Source organism: Rhinatrema bivittatum, chromosome 3 (genome assembly GCF_901001135.1).
Source record: "Rhinatrema bivittatum chromosome 3, aRhiBiv1.1, whole genome shotgun sequence".
Classification (NCBI taxonomy): Eukaryota; Metazoa; Chordata; class Amphibia; order Gymnophiona; family Rhinatrematidae; genus Rhinatrema; species Rhinatrema bivittatum.
This window is the reverse complement of record NC_042617.1, coordinates 33,465,698-33,491,066: the sequence shown is the minus strand read 5'-3', so window position 1 is coordinate 33,491,066 and position 25,369 is coordinate 33,465,698. Positions and strand designations below refer to the sequence as shown.

Below are 25,369 nucleotides of genomic sequence, written 5' to 3'. Positions count from 1 at the left end.
TGTTTTCCCCCAAATGTTTACAGGTCAGAGAAAAGGTTTTAAAATAAGATTGTTTCTGTAAATAGTAGCCATTTACTGTATCTTTCTATCTATATATACATAAACACACACTTGAATCAGAATCAATTGGCATGTATAAATCATTGCCAACAGGACATGAGTCATACAGATTGCTCATAACATTCCAGAAATTATTGGTTTTGTTTGTGCTTAAAATAGTCTCAACCTAGAAAAGGAATGTTCTCTTAAAAGAATAGTTTTTATTTTGAGGGGGAATGGAAATTAACTTTCCAGTTCATGTAAATATACACTACTGCAAAAATGTAACTGTTTCATAGTATACTCAAGCAAATTAATTCTCAACGCCATTTAAAACTAAGAAACTGATGTGCAGAAAGTGCCATGTGCTGCCTAATGAATGAATTTGTATTTTTCGATTATAGCTACTACTTTGTAAATCTGAAGTCATACTTAATTCTACTTTGCATGGGCAACATTTTCAGTAAAAAAAAAAATGGCCAAGGCAATTACATTTACATTACAGGAGGAGGAGGAGACAAAATTATGTCCAACTTCAAAACAAGTAGTGGCAGTTCCAGTATGGAGTTCTACAGGAACTCCAAACAAGTATGTGGAAAACGCCATTATTCATCCTACCTGCAGGAAGGAAGTTGGATCTTAAATGCAAGGTGCAACATTGTCCTAGTCATCAAAAGGTACAACTCTCACATGAGACACTGGGGGTGGAATCAGCAGAGCAACCATCTAGAAGTAGAAAAGGTCAGCCTAAACATTACAGAAGGCAATATGTCTATTCATGAAGATAGCAAGCCTACCCTTTTTTTTTTTTTTTTTTTTTTTTTTTAAAGCAGCCTCTTCTGCAACAGTAGCAGCAAAGCAGGTTTCGTGGTAGGGAGAGAACACAACCCAAGCCTCTCCAGCAAATAACCAACATCTAATCCCAGCTTTTGACTATATATAATGCATATGAAGCTCTCATATTAGATTTGAACAGCCTTCCAGTGGCAAGTGGGGGAGGCTTCAACATTTTTGCCCATTATGATTTTTGAAAATAGACCAATGGGTAATAAAGATCATATCATATGAGGGACAGGTTCGATCATCTTTTGCTGAAAAGCAACATCACATCCAATTGTAGTTGGGCAGACTGAGAAGGGTTGAAGCTGAAGACTCAGAGGAGGACAAGAGAAGCATAAGCTGATCCTCACAATTTTCAGGACTTTAGTGGTATGGAGCCATTCTGGGAAGGCGGCCTGAAGGAGCTGGGTTCCAAAATTGTCAAGAACTGGTCCTGGGCTTCAGCTGTGCATACTGCTGAGCCTTCAGTTGACACCTTCCCCTCTGATAACCCTAGGTGGCAGCTGATGAAAAGTGGGCAGAGCTTGCTGATGGCAAGACAAGATAGAGTTTATGGAAGCATGGATGCTTGTTGGTGGGGAGGGAGTAAAGAAAACAGCATCAGGTGGGGGCCGAATGATCCCCTACCAGTTCAAACAGCAATTGCAAGGTGGACTGATGTTCTTTAAATCACAGCCAATGTCTCTTGATCTTAGTCCTCAAAGTGTCTCCTGTATAGGATACATCTACAAGATGATCATGAACATCCTCTCAGAGGCCACTCGTTTGCAACTTTAAAGCTGACAAGTGTGGGCTTCTTGTACTTGGACTTTTCCATACTCACTTTTAGAAAATTTCTTCTTTCTTGTTATAACTGAAAAGTTATTTGAGGGGCTAACCAAGACAGCCACAAAAAATGTAAGAAGCAATAAGAAAGCAACAAAGCCAAAAAGTTGAAAGAATTGTTCTGAGATTGGAACACGTCCGTGTAATATCTTGGCTAAAGAAACACTGAAGAGCTCACAAGGTAGTGTACACATGCTCAGTGAAGTCTTTGCTGAGTTCTGAGAGCTGGGTCCATGTCAACACCGTCTGATGATGCCTCCATATGTAACAGCTAATTCATGCCTGCTTGTGGAAGGAGAAACCCTTTTATAGTTTCATACCAAAATTGCTTTTCTTTGGACCAGATTTTGAGCCATGTATTTAAGTCAGCAACCTAAAATCATTCCCTAATTTCTGGAGATCCCTCTGCACTACACTAACTCCATTTTTAGCCAGGCCATTGGTCCCAAAGTCAGCGCCTACACTTTCTTCTTTGATAATACAGGTACAAACAAGTTCTGATTTCCTAAGCATTTTCCCAAACATACAAAATGGGAGGAAAGCCTTAGTAAATCAGGCCCTTAGATTGCAAGCCCTCTGGGGATAGGGAAACACCTAAACATAATCTGCTTTGAGGTGCCTGAGAAGCAAGATATAAAATCAAACAAATACTAAGAATCTGGTTTGGAGTCATGTGATGTGGTGAGTTCGGACAGACGCACGCTGACCGACCTCCAGCCGTCTCATCCTTTTTCATCACGTGGGTGTGGATTTATAAGCTCTTTTTTTGTTTAAACTCTTTTTGATACCCTCACCCACGATCCCATCTGGTGAAATTTGGCAGCTAACTGAAGCATGGCGACTAAAATACTACGAAAGGATAAGGAGAAAGCTAAACAACCGAACCCCAAAATGGCGTCGATTTCCCCGGAAACTGTGGAATCAGTACCGGAGGACTCCCTGGAAGACAGAATTTCTCAGGCTGTGGTCTTAGCCCTGGATGCGAGGTTGCACCAGATTGCTGAGCAAATCGCCGAAGTGAGATCCTCTATAGTGGAAATAGACAGCCGGGTGGAAAAAGTGGAAGAACGCACTACTTTACTAGAAGATGATGTGGGGGCCCTGGAATGCCGGGTACATGAACTAGAAAAATCCAACAAACAACAAGAAGAAAAGCTGGATAAGCTAGAGAATTGGGCGAGACGCAACAATCTCCGCTTTGTTGGATTCCCTGAATCTATTGCGGATGCAGAGATTCTAACTACTTTGGATTCCTGGCTGATTGCACAGATCCCAGCCCTGCAAAATCTACAAGGAGGCCTAATGGAACGAGCACACAGGTTGGGCCCTAGACCAGCGGAAGGGGTGACCTCCAGGCCACGTGTGATTATAGCTCGATTCATGAATTATGTACACAAAACACTCATTCTTCAACATTTTCATAAGCAGAGAGGCTTAACTTACGAGACTCAGAAAATACTGATCTTCCAGGACTTTTCCGCTCATGTCTCTGGGCTACGTAAATTGTACTCCCCTCTTTGTTCGGAACTGGTCGTTAAGAAGATTCGCTTCTCCTTGCTGTACCCAGCAAAACTTAAAATATGGCATCAAGGGTCACAGCAGATTTTCTCGGATGTCAAGGCTGCCAAGGACTATGTCTCTGAGATTACGTCTGCACATACGGCTGCCGATGGTTGAATGGTCTTTTGGGGAGATTAAGGGCACATTCCTGTTTGCGCTGCTGGTGGCACCCTAGGGTAGGTGACGGTTAGCGCACAAGTTCAAAGTTTTGGTACTGTTTTTCTTCAAAGCCAGCGGTTTTGTATCGTGGTATAGCTGGATCGAGTGGTGAACGGATGTATGATCCACCATATTCTCTCCTTATTTTTGGTATCTGATCAGCGGACTATTGATAGGACGAGTGACCCTGAAATGGATTTTGGGTGAATTCATACCGACATGGAAGCCACCGGTCTTCTTTTTGTTTTGTTTTTTTTCTTTTTCTACTTTATTGTTTCAAGTCCTTTTTTCCTTATCTCACCAGCTTGCCTGACCAGGCAGAATATACCAGTGGTGTGAAGTTGACTGTTTTTTCTTTGGTGTATACTGTTAGCGTTACCATGGATGAGATGGCTGAGCACGTCTGCTAGATGGCTCACAATCCCGCTTTAGGGATATGGGTTTTACTGGGAGGTGTGTACGGGGGGGGGGGGGGGGGGGGGGTGTTTGGTTTGATTTGTGGGAGGGGAGGGCGGGGAGGGATAGGGCTTTAAGGGTAAGGGGGCGAATGCATTGCTGTTTTAAGATGAATGTGATTTTTGTTGCTGTATCTCAGTGTCTATGTTATAGTCTTAGTGATCTATTCTCAAGTGACGCATGGGTTGGGGTTGTTTCTAGGAACATAACTTTATGGGAGAGGGCATTTCAGGAGTTCATTTTTGGGTTACTATGGCGGGAACAATAATTAATTGGAATGTCGCAGGTTTGGGCACTCCCATAAAACGGGAAAAGGTGTTATCCCATTTAAATAAGCTGTCTGCCAAACTCATTTTTCTTCAAGAGACACATCTGTCACACAAAGAGGTGTGTAAATTGCGGGAAAAGGGGTTTGACCAGGTGTTCTCAGCTGCTGGCACATCCAAAAGCTGTGGCGTGGGGATTTTAATACATAAATAATTTGCTTTTCAGCTGCAAAAACAAATTACTGACCCGAAAGGTAGATATGTTATTATCGTGGGAATATTGATGGGAGTGGAAGTGGTGCTAGCGTCTGTATATGCCCCAAACCAATACAACCACTCATTTTTTGTAGACCTGGTATCTCAGATATCTACCTATGCGGAACGGGCGATTATGATGGGGGGCGACCTCAATTGTATTGTGGACCCTGCAATAGACAGGCGACCTAGTAAGCCTGGTAAGCCAATGAGTGTCAATAAAGGGCCTCCATTTTTGTGTGAACAACTGTGCCTAATAGACCTTTGGCGAGTGTTGAACCCTGGTGATTGTGATTGCACTCACATGGCAAGAGCACATGCGATGTGGTCCAGAATAGATTACCTCTTAGTTTCTGAGACTTTGTTATCGAAGTTCTCTAAAGCGCGGATCGCCGATTTCGGATCATTGTCCGGTAACTGCTCAAGTGGAATTTATGACATCTACTGGGAGAGCTCAGTGGAGATTACCGGGGTTTCTTTTTTCAGACCCTAACTTTCCACAATATTTGCGTAAAAAGTGGGCAGACTATGTTGTCGAGAATAAGCCCCATAGTCAGCAGGCAATCCTATACTGGGAAACTGCGAAAGCAGTCATGAGGGGGCATATCATTAGTTATGTGTGCCATCAAAAGAAGAAGCAAAATGCTGAACTTATTAGATTAACCAAAGATTTAGCTGTAGCAAAGAAAAAACTTACGACTCACAGTTCTGATTCTACATTGGCAGAATTTAAAGCAATTCAGGCAGCCCTGAACAATCTTTTACATAATAGGGCTGAACGTTCGCTGAAATTTTACAAATTTCGGATGTTCCAACAGGCCAACAAAGCTGGGAAAGCGTTGGCTAGTCTCCTTAAGAGTCAAGAGCCCAGCAAATTTATATCGGCTATCAGGGATGCTAAGGGGACGATACACAATAAGTCCGTAGAGATAGCAAATATTTTTTCAGATTACTACCAAGACCGTTATACCTCAGAGACTCCTCCTGCCGATGTCATAAATCACTTTTTAGACTGGATTTCTTGCCCCGTTGTTACAAACGAGCACCGTATTTATCTGAATAAAGATATCACATCTGAAGAGGTGAAAGAGGTGATCCAAACTTTGCCTGCCCATAAAGCTCCTGGGCCAGATGGCTTTGATTCTGTCTTTTATAAAGCCTTGATCGAGGATATTTCAGAACCTGTGTGTCAGCTTTTTCTAGTTATGAAAGAAGTGGGATCCATCCCAGAAACATTGTGTTCGGCCATCATAGTAGTGCTACCTAAACCTGGTAGGGACCCCCTCCTCACGGGATCTTATAGGCCTATTTCTTTACTTAACTTAGATATAAAGATTTACGCAAAAATCCTTGCTAATAGACTTAAACATGTATTGCCATCTATTATTGTAAAAGATCAGGTGGGCTTTGTTAAGGGGCGCCGGGCGACTGTGAATATTCATAGAGTGCTCTGTGCTTTGGAGGCGTGTACTCACGAGATGGCGAGGGACCCACTGTTAGTGGCGTGTGATGCTGAAAAAGCATTTGACAGGGTTGAGTGGTCCTTTTTGCAGCAAGTGCTTAAGAAATTTGGCATTGTGGGGAACCTTTTTGACTATACTATGCTCTTATATACAAATCCTACTGCTAGGATCATGGTAAATGGTTCTCTCTCCCACTCCTTTCCATTATGTCGAGGAACATGCCAGGGGTGCCCGCTCTCCCCACTTTTGTTTATTTTATCGGTGGAGCCCCTGGCAATCGCTCTAAGAGCTAATCCGGAAGTTGAGGTTATTCGGGTGGGTTCACAAGAACATAAAACATTATTTGCAGATGACCTTCTTTTACTCCTCAATAATGCTCGTCAGTCGTTACCAGCGGCTTTGCACCTTTTTGAGGAATATCGAGAAGCCTCAGGCTTCAAGTTGAATCTTGATAAAACGGAAGCGTTGGATATTGGTGGGGGCTTAGCACCTGACTGGCAGGACTTTCCTGTTAAATGGGCTGGGGATAGAATCAAGTATCTTGGGATACAGATTCATCGAAACAAGGCTCAGTGGTATCGGGTCAATATACCTCCATTATTAGATAAAATTAGAAGTAAGATGGAGGCTTGGCGGCACTTCCCTATATCTCTACATGGTAGAATAGCAGTTATAAAAATGATTATTGCGCCAAAACTCCTTTATCTATTATTAATGATGCCATTCTTCCTCCTAGGGACAGACTTAAAACGCATTCAGTGGGACGTGATGCAGTTTTTATGGCAAGGGAAAAAATCTCGGTTGGCATATAAGAATTTGGTAGCGCCAAAAGATAAAGGGGGTTTAAATTTACCTGATTTTCGGCTGTATGCATGGGCTGCAAATTTACGGTTCCTGGGGGACTGGTTAAATGGCTCCTCAGAGTTTACGGACTATTCGCTTATTGTGGAGGTTTGTAAACCATTAGACCCCAAGCTTGTCTTACACCTGTCAAAAAGGGACCTTTTACGACAGGGAATAGTTGCCCACCTGCCTCATTTAGTACGTAGGGCCTGGGTAGCGATAAGGAACATGCTAGGTTTAACTGCTCAGGTATCTTCACATTACCCAATACTTGGGAACCCTGTTTTACCGCCTATGGAAACCCTTTTCAGTAGTTTTTCCCCGTCTCTGGACTCTATGACTTTGGGAGGTCTCATGGATCCTAGTTCTGGGAGTCTTAAATCTTTTGCAGTGATGCAAGCACAGATGGGACTGTCCTGCCATTGTTTTCTGGGTTATGCGCAGTTGCGTGCTAGTGTAAATAAATTGTTGCTTAAATCACAAAGGCCTATAGAAAACACTACATATCTTTTTCTGCTTAAAATGTTTCAGGAGAAGATGGGGTCCCTTTCTCTGCTGTATAAATATTGTCAAAGTATTTCACCGTCTTCTATCTTCGAACGTTTACTGTGTAAATGGCAACCAGATATCCCAGAAGAGCTTGATGTACTAATGTTGAAAGAATGTTATTTATCTCTTTTCAAGATGACTGGTAATGTGGCATTGAGGGAGATGCAAGGGAGAATCTTTTACAGGGTTGTATATAGCCCACGAGCGGCCTTCCGAATGGGCTTTACTACTTCGGAGCAGTGTGTGAAATGCTCGGCGGGGCCTGCAACACTAATCCATGCTTTATGGGAATGTGCGGTAATTCAAGCTTTTTGGGAGCAGATTCGATCTCGGGTGTCTCAATTGTTTTCTACCCAAATTCAGTGGTCGCGGGCCTTTTGTTTGTTAAATCTTGACGCCGGAGACACTTCACTAAATCATGAAAATACGCTATTTTTTTCCAAAGCTTGTCTGATGGCTAAAAAATGCATTTTATTGAAATGGTTGGAGGCTACTCCTCCGGATTGTTCCTTGTGGACATCCCAGATGGCCAACCTATTCCAAATGGAGTACGGGTCCCTTTACCATAAGTTCTCTTTCCAGAAGTAGCGGTATTTCAGAGAAGTGTGGCTTACTTTTTATGATTCTCTCCCATCAAGCACTCAGTGCCTATTGCTTTTATCAGCTACAGAATCCACAGGTAACAAGAGGCAAAGTTGCATTTGATTTTTGAGTATCGCATATTGAATGCTTTATGGACATGTTCCTTTTATGTTTAGTTTGTCTTTTCCCATCTTTTCTGTACTTGAGATTGGATTATTCTCAATTTAGCCGGAATCACTAATGCCGTAGTATGGCATCTAATTTTATATGTTTGCAATGCTAGGGTGGGGGGGAGGGAGCATGATAAAGGGGTTTGAGGTAAAATCATGACTGCTCTCTGTTATGTATTGTTATGCGGAGTTATGTTCATATTCTGTTTGAATTGTGACAACTAAGTTTGGAACATGCTGTATTGTGTTATTGAGTGGATCAATAAAATACTTTGGAAAAAAAAAAAGAATCTGGTTTGTACTGGGCAAGTTCCTGGAGGAGAAGTTCATAAACTATTAACCAAGTAGACTTAAGGGATAGCCACTGCTTTTCATTGTGCAATAGCAGCATGGGATCCATTTACTATTTGGGATTTTGCCAAGTACTTGTGACCTGGACGTGGTGAAAGCTATTAGTGTACGCAGATTCAAAGAGTTTGGACAAGTTGCTGCAGGAAAAATCCATAAACCATTAAGATTGACTTGCAGAAATCCACTTCTTGTCCCTGGGATAAGTAGCATAGAATCTACCTACCCCTTGTGATCCTGTCAGGTACTTGTGCACTGGACTAGCTACAGTTGGAAACGGGATACTAGCCTTGATGGACCTTTGGTCTGACCCAGTATGGCAAATCTTCTATTATGTCATTCCTGCTACCAAGGATCCTGGTTAAGCAAATAACCTTTTTTATTTCCCTCCAAATTAATATCTTTGATAATTGTTACACCTAGCAGAAGAAGTTTACTGTTGTGGGATACTTTTGCATTCCTTTGTGGGAGAGGAGGGCCAATTGTCTGCATGCAGTATGGCAGGGCAGGCTATTTTAATGTTAGCCAGTTCTTCCTTAGTTTCAGTCAACTCATTTTTCATTGCAGAGAGCTGAAGACAGAGGGGGCAAGCTCAAAGCTTATCTGGTGTTGTGATAAAATGCAAGACTTTTCATATGCCTAGTGTTCATTGACATGCCATCTTTGTGCTTTCCTAGCAACTAAACTCGAATGGCCATAGTTGCTTCCTCTGCTTTGGGAACGAGCTAGTGCAGGGAGAAGCGGGGTCCACACATCATACCCAGCTCCCCTCTGCTAATGGCTCATGCTACAAGCAGTCTTTAATAAGCCATTTTATTTGGTAGCCTCAGAAATCCACTCCAGCTTTAAAAAAACAAACAAAAAAAACATTTATGGCATGTGAAGAGCAGTAGCATCTTAGAGAAAAAAAGCTCAGAAAGTTAAATTTCCCAAGGAGCAAATACCTCAACATATGTTCCATGATGTACAGGGTCCGCACTGGACTAGATTATATAGACAATTATATCATTTGCCATTCTTTACTAATTTAGTTGTGAAGCGAATAATTTAAACAATTGATAAAGTCCTCTAAAAATAAAAAAATTAGTAACCTTAAAGATCTTTACCAGTTTTGTCTGTGGTGATTAACTCATTCCATGTAGAAAAAACTCATCCCTCTGTTGATCAGGATCGTTATTCAAAAAATAAATCTCAAACCACAACAGGCTGTTTATACCTGTTTAATGAATCAAAGAACCTGTTGTCACAACCAATCTGGCTTCTCCATTGATAATCTCGTCGACTGAGCACAAGGGAAAAACACTTATTTGCGTTATGGAAAAGCTGCATTTTATATTCTAGTAGGCTATGATCTATGAATTATATTTATACCTGTTTGCAGAACATTATTACATTCATGCTTCAAGCAACTATGAAGACGATTTTTTGGTTAGATCTTTTCGCTTTTAAATGCATACATCTGAAGTCAATTTGGAATGTGTGCGCCTTAATTTCTTGCAAAAGAAAGTACTTACCAACAAGTGCAGTTCTTCAAATTGAAGGGTAATATGACATGCTATACACAAGCCTTATGAGCTTCTCAATTTACAGGTCTACAACTTAGCAACTCAAACAAACTACTATTTGCTTTGTCAGCTCTTTTTCAGTCCAAGGAAGTACAGTTCAAGAGAAATGAACGTGCAACTCCACAAGAGGTGGTGGATGGGTTGTGTAAACCCATGAACACAATTTAGAAAACAGCAGTTTAAGTAATTTTTTCTCCAAACGCAAGTATTTTCCATGGAGTCTCAATGATGGAAATCAGAAAGGTTAAAGGACGGCTGTTGTAAAAAGGCAGAAAACCCTAAAAAATCTGGATAGTAGCAATGAAGAAGGGGCCGATCCAGTGGCTCTGCTATGTAATGCCAAGGAATTCTGGGTTAAAATCCTGAACCAACTCTTTGGCTGACACTGCTGTAGAGGTAGTTTTCAAAGCCCCTGAGATTTGGAGGGAGTTACAACCAATACTTGACACCACTATTCACACAAATTATCCTGGATTCTGGAGGCAGTCTGAGCTCTGAGGACTGCTACTGCAAAGGATGGATTCCATTTATTTAAAAATGATTATTCCGTTCTATCCTCAGCTCTGGGCAGGCTACTATTTTTATGCTTGCATTTTGTAGTACAATACATTAGACAAATAGCTGATGGGGAAAGCAGACAATTGCTCAGGAGTGCATGATTTGGAATGATGTACCTTTGATGAATACTATTACAACATGGAAGTTAGGGCTTCCTAATAAGAGACGTTCCAATAAATGCAAAAGCGGCCTATGTGCCGTTAAGTAATGAGCAGACCATTGAAAGATTCCAAATTACCCCTTCTCAACTGAAAAGCAGATTAATTCAAAATAAACACTCTAAAATATATATATAATCAAATGCTATAAGTCTAAAATATAAGATTAGAGAGTTAGAATGTATAGCCCGGATTGAAAAGATAGATATAACTGGTATCTCAGAGACCAAGTGGAAGGAGGATAGCCAATGGCTTAGATACCAGGGTACAAACTGCATCAGTGATATGATAGATCAAATGGGTGGAAGGGAGGCACTAAATTAAAGAGGGCATTTAGTCAAACAGGATAAAAATTCTGCAGGAAACAAAATGAACTGTAGAATCCTTAAGGATAGAAATTCCATTTGGAAGGGGGCATAAAATGACATTAGGAATGTATTACTATCCACTCAACCAGAATGAACAATGAAATGCTAACAGAAATTAGGGAAGCTAACAATATTAGCAGCACGGTGATAATGGGAGATTTCAATTACCAAAGTATTGATTGAGTGAATGTCACATCAGGACATGCTACGATGGTAAAGTTCCTAGATGAAATAAATTACTGCTTAATGGAACAGCTAATACAAGAACCTAGTCCTTAGTGGAATACAGGATTTGGTGCAAGAGGTAACTCTCTTTGGGCCACTTAGCAACAATGATCATAATGATAAAATTTGATCTCAACAGGAGGGAGGACACTAAAAAAATCTACTGCAATAGCATTTAACTTTCAAGAGAGACTATGATAAAATGGTTAGGAAAAAACCAAAGAGAGCATTGCAAAGGTTAAGAGTTTACAGCAGGCATGGACCTTGTTTAAAAATATTATCTTGGAAACCTAAACCAGATGTATTCCATGCATGACAAAAAGTGCAAAAGCGGCTAAAATTACCTTTTAACCATGCTGGAAGTCAAGTGAGAAAGGCTATTATAGCTAAAAGAATCTTTCAAAAAATAGAAAAGGAATCCAAATGAAGAAAACAGGAAACAGCATAATCTCTGGCAAGTTAGATGCAAATCATTGATAAAGACAAAGAGAAAATTTGAAAGTAGTTTGCCATGCAAGAAAAAACTCATAATAAACTTTCAGGTGCATTCGAAGCAAAAAGCCTGTGAGCAATTTACTTGCACCATTAGATGATCAAAGGGTAAAAAAAAGCCTAGGGAAGACAAGGCCATAGCAGAAAGACTAAATTAATTCTTGGCTTCAGTCTTTACTGAGGAAGATATAAAGGAGATACCCATGCAAAAAATATTTAAAAGGTGACAATTCAGAGGAACTGAAAATCTCAGTGAACCTCGAAGATGTAAGAAGGCAAATTGACAAATTAAAGAATAGCAAATCGCCCGGACAGATGGTTTATATCCCAGAGTTTTGAAAGAACTGAAAAATAAAATTGCAGACATATTAGTATTTTGTAAACTATCTTTAGAATCATCTATGGTACCTGATGACTGCAGGGTTCCCAGTGTAATGCCAGTTTTTAAAGAGTTCCAGGTGTGATCCAGGAAACTACAGACAAGTCAGCTCGACAGTTTCTACCATTTTGCCCAGCACTATCAAAGAACACAATTATTGAATATTTAAATAGTCAAAATATAATGAGACAAAGTCCAATATGGATTTAGCCAAAGGAAGTTTTGTCTTACCAATCTGCTACAATTTTTTTTAAGGTGTAAATATTTATTTTATTTATATTCCATCTTCCAGACACTTCAAAATAGATTACATTCATGTACTATATGGATAAAAGTGAGCCAGCTGATAACAGTGTATCTGGATTTTCAGAAAGCATTTAACAAGTCCCTCATGAGAGTCTTCAGAAGAAAACTAAGAGTTATGGAATAGGAGGCAACATCCTATTGTGGACTGGGAACTGGTTAAAAGCTAGAAAACAGAGCTGACCTAAATGGTTAATTTTCTCACTGGAGAAAAGGTGAATAGTAGAGTACCCCAGAGATCTGCTCTGCAACCCCCTGACTTATAACATTTATAAATGACCTGGAAATGGGAACAATGAATAAGGTAATCAAATTTGCAGATGACAAAATTATTCAAAGTTCTTAAATCACAGGAGGCTGTGAAAAATTACAAGAGGACATTGCACGACTGGGAGACTGGGCATGCAAATTGCATATGACATTTAATGTGGATAAGTGTAAAATGATGTACTTATGGAGAAGCAATCTAAATTATAGCTACACAATGCAAGGCTCCAAAATTAGGAGTCACCAATCAGGAAAAGGATCCAGATCTCAACTTGGATACGTTAAAATTTTCTGTGTGGGACAGCAGCCGCCCAGAAAACAAAAAGAATGCTAGGAATTATTAGGAAAGGAATAGAGAATAAAACAGAATATCAAATTGCCTCTATCGTTCTATATTGTGTGCAATTCTGGTAACCATTACCTCAAAAAACTTAACAGAATAAGAAAAGATACAGAGAAGGGCAACCAAAATGATAAAAGGGATGGAACAATTCCCCTATGAGGAAAAAGCTAGAGAGGTTAGGGCTTTTCAGCTTGGAGAAGCCACAGCTGAGGGGAGATATGATAGAAGTCTATAAAATAATAAGCTGAGTGTAACAGGTATATGCAAATTGGTTATTTACTTTTTCAAAAAGTATAAAGGCTAGAGGACATACAATGAAGTTACTAAGTAGTACATTTAAAATAAATAGGAGAAAATATTTTTGTATTCAATGCATAAGCTCTGGAATTTGTTGCTAGAGGATGTGGTGAAAGCTGCTAATGTAGCTGGGTTTAAAAAAAGGATATGGACAAGTTGCTGGAGGAAACCATAAACCATTAAGGTGGACATGGGGAAATCCACTGCTTAAGCCTGGGTTAAACAGCATGGAATCTATTTACCTTTTGGGATCCTGCCAGGTACTTGTGACCTGGATTGGATACTGTTGGAAACAGGATACTGGGCTTGATGGACCTTTAGTCTGATTCAATATGGCAAATCTAATGTTATTACCCAACCAGTTACTCTAGACAATTTCCAATACCCATGCACCATCTAGTGGCCATTTAGGAAGGAATAAAATCACCTTAGACATAAGCGCCATCGGAATAAGTGGCCTAAACTGCACCAACAGATTCTGATGGTCTACTGCAGTGGTTCTCAACCTTTTTTCTGTCAGGACACACTGAACACATGACCATCATAGGGCTAAATGTAAAAGTACAGGTTGCATCCACAGGAACCCCCCTGACCCACAATTATGGATGTAAAGCAGAATTATGACATTCCCCATATAACTCACCTTACAAAAAATATATTCTGATTCTAGTGTCAACTCCAACTACCAGGCTCAATAGCCCTACTTATGAAAAGACAGCAGTTTATCACTAATGCATGTCCTCTTGAGAAAATACAACAAATAAGACTGATACAGTAAAATACCTCACCTCGGACACATACACAGAACCGACCTAACATACTCCCAGGATCTGCAGTAATGCACAAACTAATCCGCACACAGTTATACTTGTATTATGGAATGCACTCAAACAGTAACAACCCTACCTATGAAAAGGCAACACTATAAATATTAAATCAGGCCCTAAACACCAATACACCTATTAGGAAAACAGAACTAGCCAAGCAGCTATAGATCCCAACACAGAAATAATTGTATAAATATACTAATAAGCAGAATAAATGTTTCACAACAACTATGAACAGAATAATATCCAACAATTAAAAACTCAAAAATTATTTAAAATTCTCCAAACACCAATAAAATATTTCAAAACAGCAGACACATTATATAATATTCAGTAATTAAAATGGCAGTCAATCAAGAAAAATAAACTTAAAAAGCCACCTTTACTATCCCCCTCCAGCATCTCTCCTACTCCTCTTCCATGCAGGCCAGTAGCACACACCAGAAGCAGTAGTGGCTGAAGCTCTGTACTCATGGTCCTCTTCCTTAGGGCCCATGATCAGTCTCTGTCTCACACACACCCCATGACCAGTTTCTGTCTTTCACACACCAATCATCTCCCGACCAGTCTCTCTTACACACACACACACAGGCTTCCCACTTCCAAGTTCTATCTTACATATACAGGCTTCTTACTCCCATGCTGTGTCACACACCCCCAGGTTTCTCACTCCTATGCTAGCTCTCACCACATGCACAGGCTTCTCATTCCCATAATCAATTTCTCTCTCACACACACACATACCAGTCACACTCACATACCAGTTTCTCTCTCACACACCAATCATCTCTTGACCAATCTTTCTCTTACACACACACACACACACCACCTTCCCGAAGTCTCTCTCTCATGCACACACACAGGCTTCCCACTCCCATGTTCTACCTTACATATACAAGCTTCTCACTCCCATGCTGTGTCACACACACGTTTCTCACTCCTATGCTAGTTCTCTCCACATGCACAGGCTTCTCATTCCCATAATCACTTTCTCTCTCACACACACTCCAGTCATCTCCCTGACCAGTCATTTCCATTGTATATCCTATACACACACACACCCCCCTCACCTCTGACCAGTTTCTCTCAATCACACATGCTCTCTCTCACACACTTTACATACATGATCTCAATTAAATGCTCTCACTTACACACAGGCTCTCAGTTACACATGCACACTCAATCACACATACATTCTCTCACTTACAGACAGGCTGGCTGGCTCATTTCCTGCCCCCCAGCACAAATGGTAGCTGCAGCAGCCTCCTCCTCTAGCCCCCGCAGGCCAAGAAAGAAGAATCCTATCAGCCACGGGAGGCTAATTCTGCTGTCTCCTGTGCTGATTTCTGGCTGCTTCTGATTTTGCTTTGGGCTCATGCTACTGCTGCCGCTACTTTTTCGAGCAGCATGGCTTTTTCTTCCCGCTCACCCACCGCACATCACTTCCTGTTCCGGGCCAGGGTGGGGGCAGGTGCGGAAAGAAGAAAAGGCCCAGCCGCAGTTGCCAGCCTCCACTAACACTGCTGCCATTCCCATCCGGGCTTGAACGTGCTGATAGTCCAGGCAACGGCAGCAGTGGAAGATAGCCTGCCTCTCGCTCTGTGAAGGAAGAAGGGGGAAGAGCATCGGGAGACCAGTAGCACGCGACACACCGGTTGAGAAGCGCTGGTCTACTGAGTCCAATGCAGTAGACAGATCTATCAAAAGTAAGAACATACGAACATATGAGACCATGCTGGGTCAGACCAAGGATCCATGAAGCCCAGCATCCTGTTTCCAACAGGCCAGACCAGGCCACAAGAAGCTGGAAAGTACCCAAACACTATTTATTTTATTATTTTTATATACCGACATTTGATCTGAGATATCACATCGGTTTACATTCAGGTACTGTAGGTATTTCTCTATCCCCAGGGGGCTGAGGCAATGGAGGGTAAAGTGACTTGCCCAAGGTCACAAGGAGTGACAGCGGGACTTGAACCCTGGTCGCCACTAGGCTATTCCTCCCACTAAGAAGATTCCATGCTACTGATGCCAGTAATAGCAGAGGCCATTCCCTAAGTCAACTTGATTAATAGCAGTTAATAGACTTCTTCTCCAATAACTTATCCAAACCTTTTTTTAAGCCCAGCTACATTAACCACATCCTCTGGCAACAAATTCCAGAGCTTAATTGTGCGTTGAGTGAAAAAGACTTTTCTCCGATTAGTCTTAAATGTGCTACTTGCTAATTTCATGGAGTGCCCCCTAGTCCTATTATCTGAAAGTGTATATAACCGATTCACATCTACTCGTTCAAGACCTCTCATGATTTTAAACACCTCTATCATATCCCCCCTCAGCCGTCTCTTCTCCAAGCTGGACAGCCCTAATCTTTTCAGCCTTTCCTCACAGGGGAGCTGTTTCATCCCCTTTATCATTTTGGTCGCCCTTCTATCCAACTTCTTATGGAAATTATCTGACAAAATTTCACAAATAAACCCTTTTAACCAGAAAGGTTAGTGACCAGTCATACTAGGCAGTACTGGCTTAATGAGGCCTTCATTGCCTTATAATCATCAGGCATCTGGCTGTAGATGTTCAACTTTTTATAATTTTGAAATGCAAAAAAGTATAACTTATCTGTATTGACCAAAATTGGTAATGTCCTCCAGGTATTTATCAATCCTGTAACCTCAACCCGGGTCTGTGTTTTGTAATCTACATCAGGGAGTTGGAGGTATAATAGTGCTGGAAAAACTAATACATTCTTGGCAGTTGATTCACAAATCACTCAATGGTAATTTTCTCTTTTTTTTAAACTGAAAAAAAGTTTTTAATCTTGGTGTCTTGGCTGCTCTTCTTGCCAAGTTAACCCTCCCCTGACCAGGGCCGGTGTGTCCCAATAGGTGAACTAGGTGGTTGCCTAAGGTGCCAGCCATTAGGAGACGGCAAAGAGCAAACATTTAAGGCCCGAAAGCAGAGCCCACCCCTTTCATGGTGGAGAGGAGTACAGACTTGGTGAGCTGCAAGCAGAGCCTATCCTGCTCACGGCATTTACTTCGTTATCAGGCATTTGGCAGACTTCCATTTTTAAAAATTATTTAAGAAATATCAAAAAATTGTTTCATTTCTTTAGACTTGTGCATTTGCCAAACATGTCCTATTGACCCCACAGCCAATTGTGTTTACAGGATATCCACAATGAATATATCAGTTATATTTGCACACTCTAGCGACTTAGTATTTACTAATTTATCTCATGCATATTAATCGAGGATATCATGAAATTCGACTGGTTGTGGGGTCAACAGGACAGGTTTGGGAACCACCAACCCAAATAGTAGATAAGCAGATAAGCTAGAGAAGAAGAGAAACAGGGAAGAGACCTTAGCTGTCAAAGGCAGATCCCTAGGTACTTAATGGCAAACATCATTGTACTCAAGCTGCACAAATGATTACAATCTAAGATAATAACCATGTAATAAAACTACTGTTTTCCATGTTAATATATCATCCAAAATACAAGTATCATTAAAATATGCAGTCCTTTTAGCAATGTCACCTGTGGTGATAACCTGTTAAGTGACAAATATTCACTAATAATTTAAAGGGAAAAACATTTTGATAACAACTTTTAAACACATACAATTTCTTGGTATTATAGTAATTTTACCTGGAAACAACAGGTGATTTGCTGCCATTCATTGTACTTGTTCTTTCCCAAGGTTTTCTTGTTGGTTCTTTGGAAGAAAGACAAACAAGCATGGTTTTACTTTAAAGGAGTAAACAATGTATTTACCAGATAAGACCTGGAATCAGAATGTGTCAAGGCCTGCCATGGCCTAGCTGCAGAGGTGGTGGAGTCCATTACTGTGAGCATGCTTGTAATGGATATGGAGGGCAGTGGTAGGGAAAGGGATGAAAATGGGGATGGGGTTAGGGCTGGAGGGGAGCTGGGGTTGAACTTATAAATTCCCATACTCATCTGCCCTAAATGCAACGGAACAAACCGGATGAACCATTTGACCTTTCTCTGCCATCATTTACTATGTTATAGTGGGATCTTTATAAATAAAATAGCAAGTTTACCATATTCAGTTCCATGACCAAAGTTTTCTAATCTCCCCAGTCAAACATAACTATTGCAGCTCATGCCTGCTTTCCATCTCCATCCTTTTCAACTTGCTCCGAGTTCCATTGTCCATCTCAATATACTTTGTTTTTGGCCTAGTAGTTCTCATTTTCTTTTTCCTTTCAGCTCAATTGGAATCAAGGATTCTGGCAACACTTGCCTCATTTGCAACTATCCAGGGATTTCCCCTTGAATTTTTTTTTAATATGTCCCTACCCCTGCTGCTCCTAGTCTGATCATTGTAGCAATGGACCTGAGATCTGGAGCCATGCACCGGGGATTCCTTTAAGAACCATGCACCATAGTTTCTAATCTAAAACTGTCCACAATGTATTGACCATGACTACCTTTCCCCCAGAGGCTATGAATTCTGCCTCCAGCAATATTCCAAGCCCTAGCTCAGGGGTCCCCAACCACCAGTCTGCGGACCAGGACCGGGCCGTTGGGGGTTTTTTGCCGGTCGGCGGCGCTGCTCTCCCCGGCTGCTGTTCATTGGCTGCCGCTGTTGCGGGGCGAGGCTGGAGACCCGCCCCCTCCAACCCCAAAAAGGAGGCGGCACGACCCGAAAAGCTAATTAGCACATCACGGCTGAGCGGTGAACTACTGCTATGCTGTGTGCCGGATATACACAGAAGAAGATCAGAAGGGCCGTGGTGGAGCTCACGTCACCACGGCCCGAAGAAAACAGTCGCGTCTAAACGTGCAGGTGCTCCTCCTCCTTCCTGCCGGAGCCACATGGGCAGGAAAGAGGAGGAGCATCAGCTGCGTGCAGAAGAGGAGCAGCGCGGCCCGAGAAGACCAGGGCTGCTGCAGAGCCCATCCTGCAGCGGCCAGTGAAGAGGAGGCCCAGAGGTGAGAGAGAGGCTGAGGGTTTGTAGAGTGTGTATGTGTGCGTGTATGAGACTGTGTGGAAGTGAAGACCTGAATGTTTGCAGAGACAGCATGTGAGAGCCTCTGTGTGTGTGAGAGAGATAGCACGTGACAGTGAGAGCCTGTGCTTGAGCAAGACAGCATGTGGGAGAGAGAGCCTGTGTGTGAGAGACTCAGGGATGGTCCAAGGAAGCAAACCGGTAACCGATCCAATGTGGCGAACAACAGAAGAATGAAAAGATGGATCGGTAAAAATGGACTTTTATTGGAACTTGCCCGACTCTGGCCGAGTTTCGCTCTGCCGAGCTGCCTCAGGGGCTGTGGCACATAAATATAAACAATTAAAAATGCACACAAACATAAATATTTGTATAAACATATGACATGATATAAAACATATTCAAAAAAATATATATTAAACGAATACATTAAATAGTAAAAACACTTCAACACGGAGACAGTGCTTGTTTTGTGTGCATAAGATAATGATGTTACATAAAAAGTTACGTGTTTGAAAGTACAGATACTGTGGCTGAAACATCAATTAAAAGTGGAAACAAATCTTACAAAAAACATGGTCTATAGTGATTGTTGCATTGCCCAATGCACTTCACCAAACAGCATATGGCTGATACATGCAAAATTTGTAACAAACAATAAAATATTATTAATTGAAATATATTATTGAGGAGGTCAAAGTGTCTAATTATTAAGAAATGAAAAAATATAAATGATATGTAAAGATAGCAAACTAAATTTTGTACCTTGTTGAGCCAGAAACTTGGCTCTATATACTTTTGCTGATTTCCTAGGATACTCATACTCATACTCCTTCATCCGTGTTGAAGTGTTTTTACTATTTAATGTATTCGTTTAATATATATTTTTTTGAATATGTTTTATATCATGTCATATGTTTATACAAATATTTATGTTTGTGTGCATTTTTAATTGTTTATATTTATGTGCCACAGCCCCTGAGGCAGCTCGGCAGAGCGAAACTCGGCCAGAGTCGGGCAAGTTCCAATAAAAGTCCATTTTTACCGATCCATCTTTTCATTCTTCTGTGAGAGACTCAGACAGCATGTGCCAGTGAGAGACTGTGTGTATGAATGATTGTATGAGAGAGAGCATGTGAGAGTGAGAGCATGTGTGTGTTAGAGAGAGAGAAAGCATGTGAGAACGAGAACCTGACTGTGTTTGAGGGAAGAAGACAGATGGAGAGAAAAGAAATAGAAAAAAAGGCAATATATAAGGAATTGGCAAAATAAGAAAGGGAAGGTGGGGAAAAAAAGCCTGTGACCAACCGATAGGAAAACTAAGATAAAACAGCAGATGTAAAAAAAAATAAATTACTTTTTACTGATTGGCACATGTAATCTTTGGGAATGTGCAAGAGTAGCACTTTCTCTATGTGGATCTCACAATGTACGAGATCAGCATGGAGGAACTGGAAGCCCATGGGGCCTGCACAGAGAAGGCAGCAGAATGGGCTTCAGTGCCAGTAGCAGCAATCAGCGCCTCCCCAATAGCCATGCGGCAACAGTGACAGTGGCAGCAGAGGAATGAGAGAGGCTCGGAGGTTGTGAGGGAGCCAGTGAGAGTGAGAGCATGAGTGTGTATGAGAAAATCCAGGGGAGTAAGAGTGTGTGTGTGGGAGGGGTGTGTGTGGAGGGGGAGAGAGTATCTTACAGCCTGAGAGTGTGTCAGTGTCTGAGAGCGAGAGGTTATGGTGGATATAAGAGCATGAATGTGTATGTATGTGACAGTGTATGTGTGAGAGAGAATGGACATGTGAGTATGTGTGAGAGAGAGAGAGGATAACCTCCTAATCCTTGACAATATCAGGGTGACTGGAAATCAAGAGCTCCCATGTATGGACAGCAGGGGCTTTATTGTTTTATGAGGAATGGTGGTTCTGTTTTTCCATTGTTAATACACAGAGTCTGGCTTCTTGGGATTTCCATTTCAGTTTTTTCTAATTTGTGCTCCTTTATTTTGTATTCAGTATTTGGTGACGGTCTGTCTCTGCTGTGTGTGTGTGACCATGATGAGAGATTCTGCTACCATGTAGTGTCTGTATAGGGATCTATAGCAATCGGGTTTGTTTTGTTTCCTCAGTAGGTGGTATAGTGTTATCCTAGGACCCAGTGCAATATTTACCCTTGCTTTTTCACAGGTAGGGTTATTGTTGTTTGAGTCCTTGGTGTTATTACTGTTATGTTACGATGGGATTGCAGTATAGATTTTGAGTGTCTTTTTTTGTGGGTTTTGTGTTCGTTCACAATGTGTCTGGCAGTGGAAGGTGTTTGTGCTGCTGTTACTGTGAGGTGACACCAGAATTTGAAAATATCTTAGTATGATGAGCTGTAAGGGAAACATCCAAGCTCCATTGTTTGGAGGAATTTCAGTGGATGCACAGAGTTAGAGAACTGGAGGTGCAGGATTTATAAATGTCATAATTAAATGATAAGTATGCACTAAAATCCAACCCCATCCATAACCCCGCCCCCATATGACCAAAGCCCTGCCCCACCCCACTCCGCCCTGCCGGGCCATGGAAAAATGGTCTTGCTTGAAGCCGGTCCCTGGTGCAAAAAAGGTTGGGGACCACTGCCCTAGCTGACCCAGGAACTGAACCAGAATCCATACCATATGGCAATGCACAGCATTGCTATAATGCTTTGTTCCCATTCTTTTGATGCTATGTTGGATTCAACTGGCCAATGAAATCAGTTCAAAGATTTCACCTTTTAAAAACGGATATAGTAGGAGCTTGGCTCTTATTTACCCTCCCCTTTTGTGTTTTGCTGTGTCCCAAGAACTGCAGCAGTACCAAAATACTCTGTCATGGCACTTTCTCTGGTTTCAGGGGGCCAAAGCACTTTCTACTTAACAAGGAAAAGAAAGTGTACTATCACAGAACAGTGTTCATATCCTATCAATTCATCATAGACTCTCTCTTGTAGTTTAGTTGGTACTCAGGAGGATTTTGAATTGAGCCTTCATGGATTCACCCAGTTCTATTCTAGAAAAAAACAATGCTACTTTATGTGTAAAACCTCTGGGGACATTATGAATCAGCAAATATTTTAACTTAGTTTGACAACCTTGCTTAATACCCCTTCACTCATGATGCAATATGCCATGTTATTACACAACAGGCTATTTTCCTCCAACCTTCAGAATTGAGAACTGGCTATACAAAGATGGGCATTACTTTTAAGTAGATATCAAGGACAAAAGTCGGATTAAGCCACAAAAAATAAGGATGATTTGCAGCAAGGGGCAATTGCCTTTAAAAGCAATTTTGTCCCATCAAGTAAAACAGACAAAACATGGCAGACACAGGATGCTGGGCTTGATGGACCCTTGGTCTGACCCAGCATGGCAATTTCTTATGTTCTTATGACACACATTTTGCAGTGTAATTACATTTCTAGCAGGGCCAGTGCTAGCTTTTTTGCTGCCCTATGCAAACAATTACTGTGCTCCTCCTCCTGGATTCATTCAGTCTCTGCCCTGGGCCCATCAAAAAAAAGCCCAGCTCGCTCCAGCAATCTTATTTTTAAAAACTGACACCCAACCAAAAGGAGCCCATGGTCAAGGGAAAGGTATTAGGTACCCTAGGCAAACCTTACAGCCTTGCACATACATCACCCCCCAACACACACACACACACACACACACACACTCCCACACCCTTAACAGATACACAATTAAATTATGCATTTATAACAAATTTTACATGACAAAGAACATTCAAAAGTACAGACTTCTGAGGCAAAATCACTTACAACATGCATATTATATTTACATGAACTGCTGTGGTGCCAGCCAGAAAACACTGCAAAAAACACTTGTCACTCCTATGGAATTAGGCTTTTTGTAATGCGTGCTATGTGAGGGCTTGGCCCCCAGAAAGTCACGAATAAACTGAATTAGTATTACAATATAGTAAACCTCCCATACCAAAACAACCCTAACTACCAGCACTCAAACAGAAACAACCTTATCTACAAAAAGGCAACACTGCACATATTACACCAAGACCTAGAACACAAATATACCTTCTCTGTTAGGAAAACAGAACAAATCAGACTGCTATACATCACTACAGATAAATTACATGGTAGCAGAATACCTCACACATGGGAAACAGACAGATTCTGACCAAATACAGACTAAAGAGACCAGAAAGTATAAATAGAAACATGCAGAGAAGAAATGAACTGGAAACCACAAGCCAGCCTCAATAAGCAGAGCAACAATGGAAGAACAGAAACATTACCGTAACATAGGGACACGAGACAGCCACCCAGGCCTCGCGCAACTTCACTCCCCCCCCCTTTTCCCCTTTCAAAATAAATACACAGGACCACAGTATGGTATTAAATAAAGGCCGCAGTTTATTCAACCTAACCCGAGCCGAATCTTAACATAATTCCAAACAACTTTCAAATAACATCCCCCACGTCCGCCTCCTCCGCCGCTTGCCATTCTTCACTTACCACCGCGGCCCAATGGTAAGCTAGCTTCTGCCCCACCCCCGCCTTACTCACCCCGCCTCGTCACCAGCGAGGGTAAGCTTGCGGCCTGAGCATCGGCCCCCCTCTTGCTCTCTAGGCCTTCCCGTGTAGCAGCCCCCACGCTACACGAGCATTCCCCCCCCCCCTCCGAAATGCCCCTTCACAATTGTAAACAATACAATACATCTGGCTCGGGTTTTCCGCCCCCAACTGCGACAAACACGCACAAATACAGCAGAAACCATTTACATATACTTCAAACGGGAGGGAGGGAGGGAAGCAAGAAACAACCGCCTGCTCCGCTGCCGGATTCGCAACTGATCACCAGACCCCTGCCTTGCTAACTCCACTATTGGGGAACCAATGACAGCGCAGCGTTTTAAACGTGCAGCGCTATCATTGGCTCCCCGTCTCGCCTGCCCTTTCCCCAACCCCTTCGCCGTTGCCTACACGACTGCTCGCGCCCAAGTTAACTGCGGCGCCCCAAGACTCGCTCGGTTCGCCTCCTCTTCTTCATAAAACATTAAATACAATCAAAAAATGAATCATAATAGTAAAATTAGTCATAAAAAGAATATTTCAAACCAGTTAAATAGTATATACAGAATTTCCCAAATACCAATAAAATATTTCAAAACATGTGATGAATAAAAAAAAATCCAATAAGTAAAATATGTTCTAATATTTCCCAAAAAAGTAATAAAATATTAAAAACAGCAAAAACATCAAATTATACCCAATGATTAAAACTAATAAGGATTAACAAATATCTCCTGCTCTCCATACCTGGGATCTTTTGATTTCCAGACATCTTGACATTGTCGTGCACTGGGGGAGGTAGGACTACCCAAACTATTTTCACACAAAAACACATACATACATTCTCACACACTCCTTCTCTCATATACATACCTATGCTCTCACACATTCCCTCTCTCTGACACATTGTGTGTGCTTGCCTTTGACAGCCTGTGTGACACAAGCTTTCACAGGTGCACACACAGGCTCTCAGTCACACACACATGAACAAGCTGCGACACTCAAGCTCTCACACAGACATACACACAAGCTCTGACAGATACACACAGGCTCTCTCTCACACACACACACATGCTCTGATAGACAACACATTCAAGCTCTTTCACAGACACATGCACACAAGTTCTCACACACACACACACACACTGCCTCCTTTCTCCAGGCCACAGTGGGATGAGCTCCACTGTAACCCCCATCATCCTCTTCTTCACTTTAAGCCATGGTGGGATGAGCTCCACCAAGGCCCTGTGGGCTTGTCTTTCCTTCGGCCCCACCAGCTTCCTTGCGATTGAGGGAGTGGGGGCTAGAAAGCTGTGCGTGCACATGCACAGCTAACAGAGAAAACTGCAGTGGCCTTGCCTCAACCCGCCAGCGATCTGTCTCTTCTTCCTGGCCTTTTCTCATTTTCAGCCACTGGCGGGTTGAGCTCCGCTGGTGGCCCCATATCCTCTCCTGCTGCCTCTGCCCCCTCAAGTGTGCCTCTCCGTGCAAATGCACGGTGTGCAGACCCGGTCGCATTGGGCCTGATTTCTAGGATGGAATGGAAGAATTTGCCATCTTGGGAATTTAAATATAAATGAAATGACCATCTGTTTGTTTCTTTTATTTTAGAAATATGGCAAAAATACACATATATATGTAGCAAGATTATACACAAAAGCATCTCAGACACTATGGAAT

The 25,369-nt window shown here is 41.8% G+C and overlaps 1 protein-coding gene across 7 annotated transcripts in view; it reads right to left on the bottom strand.

The window, feature by feature from the left end:
* ENAH (ENAH actin regulator) overlaps positions 1–25,369 on the bottom strand; it is a 432,953-nt gene that overhangs the window by 62,269 nt on the left and 345,315 nt on the right. For 4 of the 7 annotated variants that reach the window (XM_029593081.1, XM_029593085.1, XM_029593082.1 and 1 more), the window contains one exon: positions 17,793–17,859. In XM_029593081.1, the coding sequence (XP_029448941.1) occupies positions 17,793–17,859 (67 nt within the window). Of the gene's footprint in view, positions 1–9,571; positions 9,638–17,792; positions 17,860–25,369 lie in introns of all 7 variants that reach the window. The other 3 variants (XM_029593080.1, XM_029593083.1, XM_029593084.1) reach the window with 1 other exon arrangement.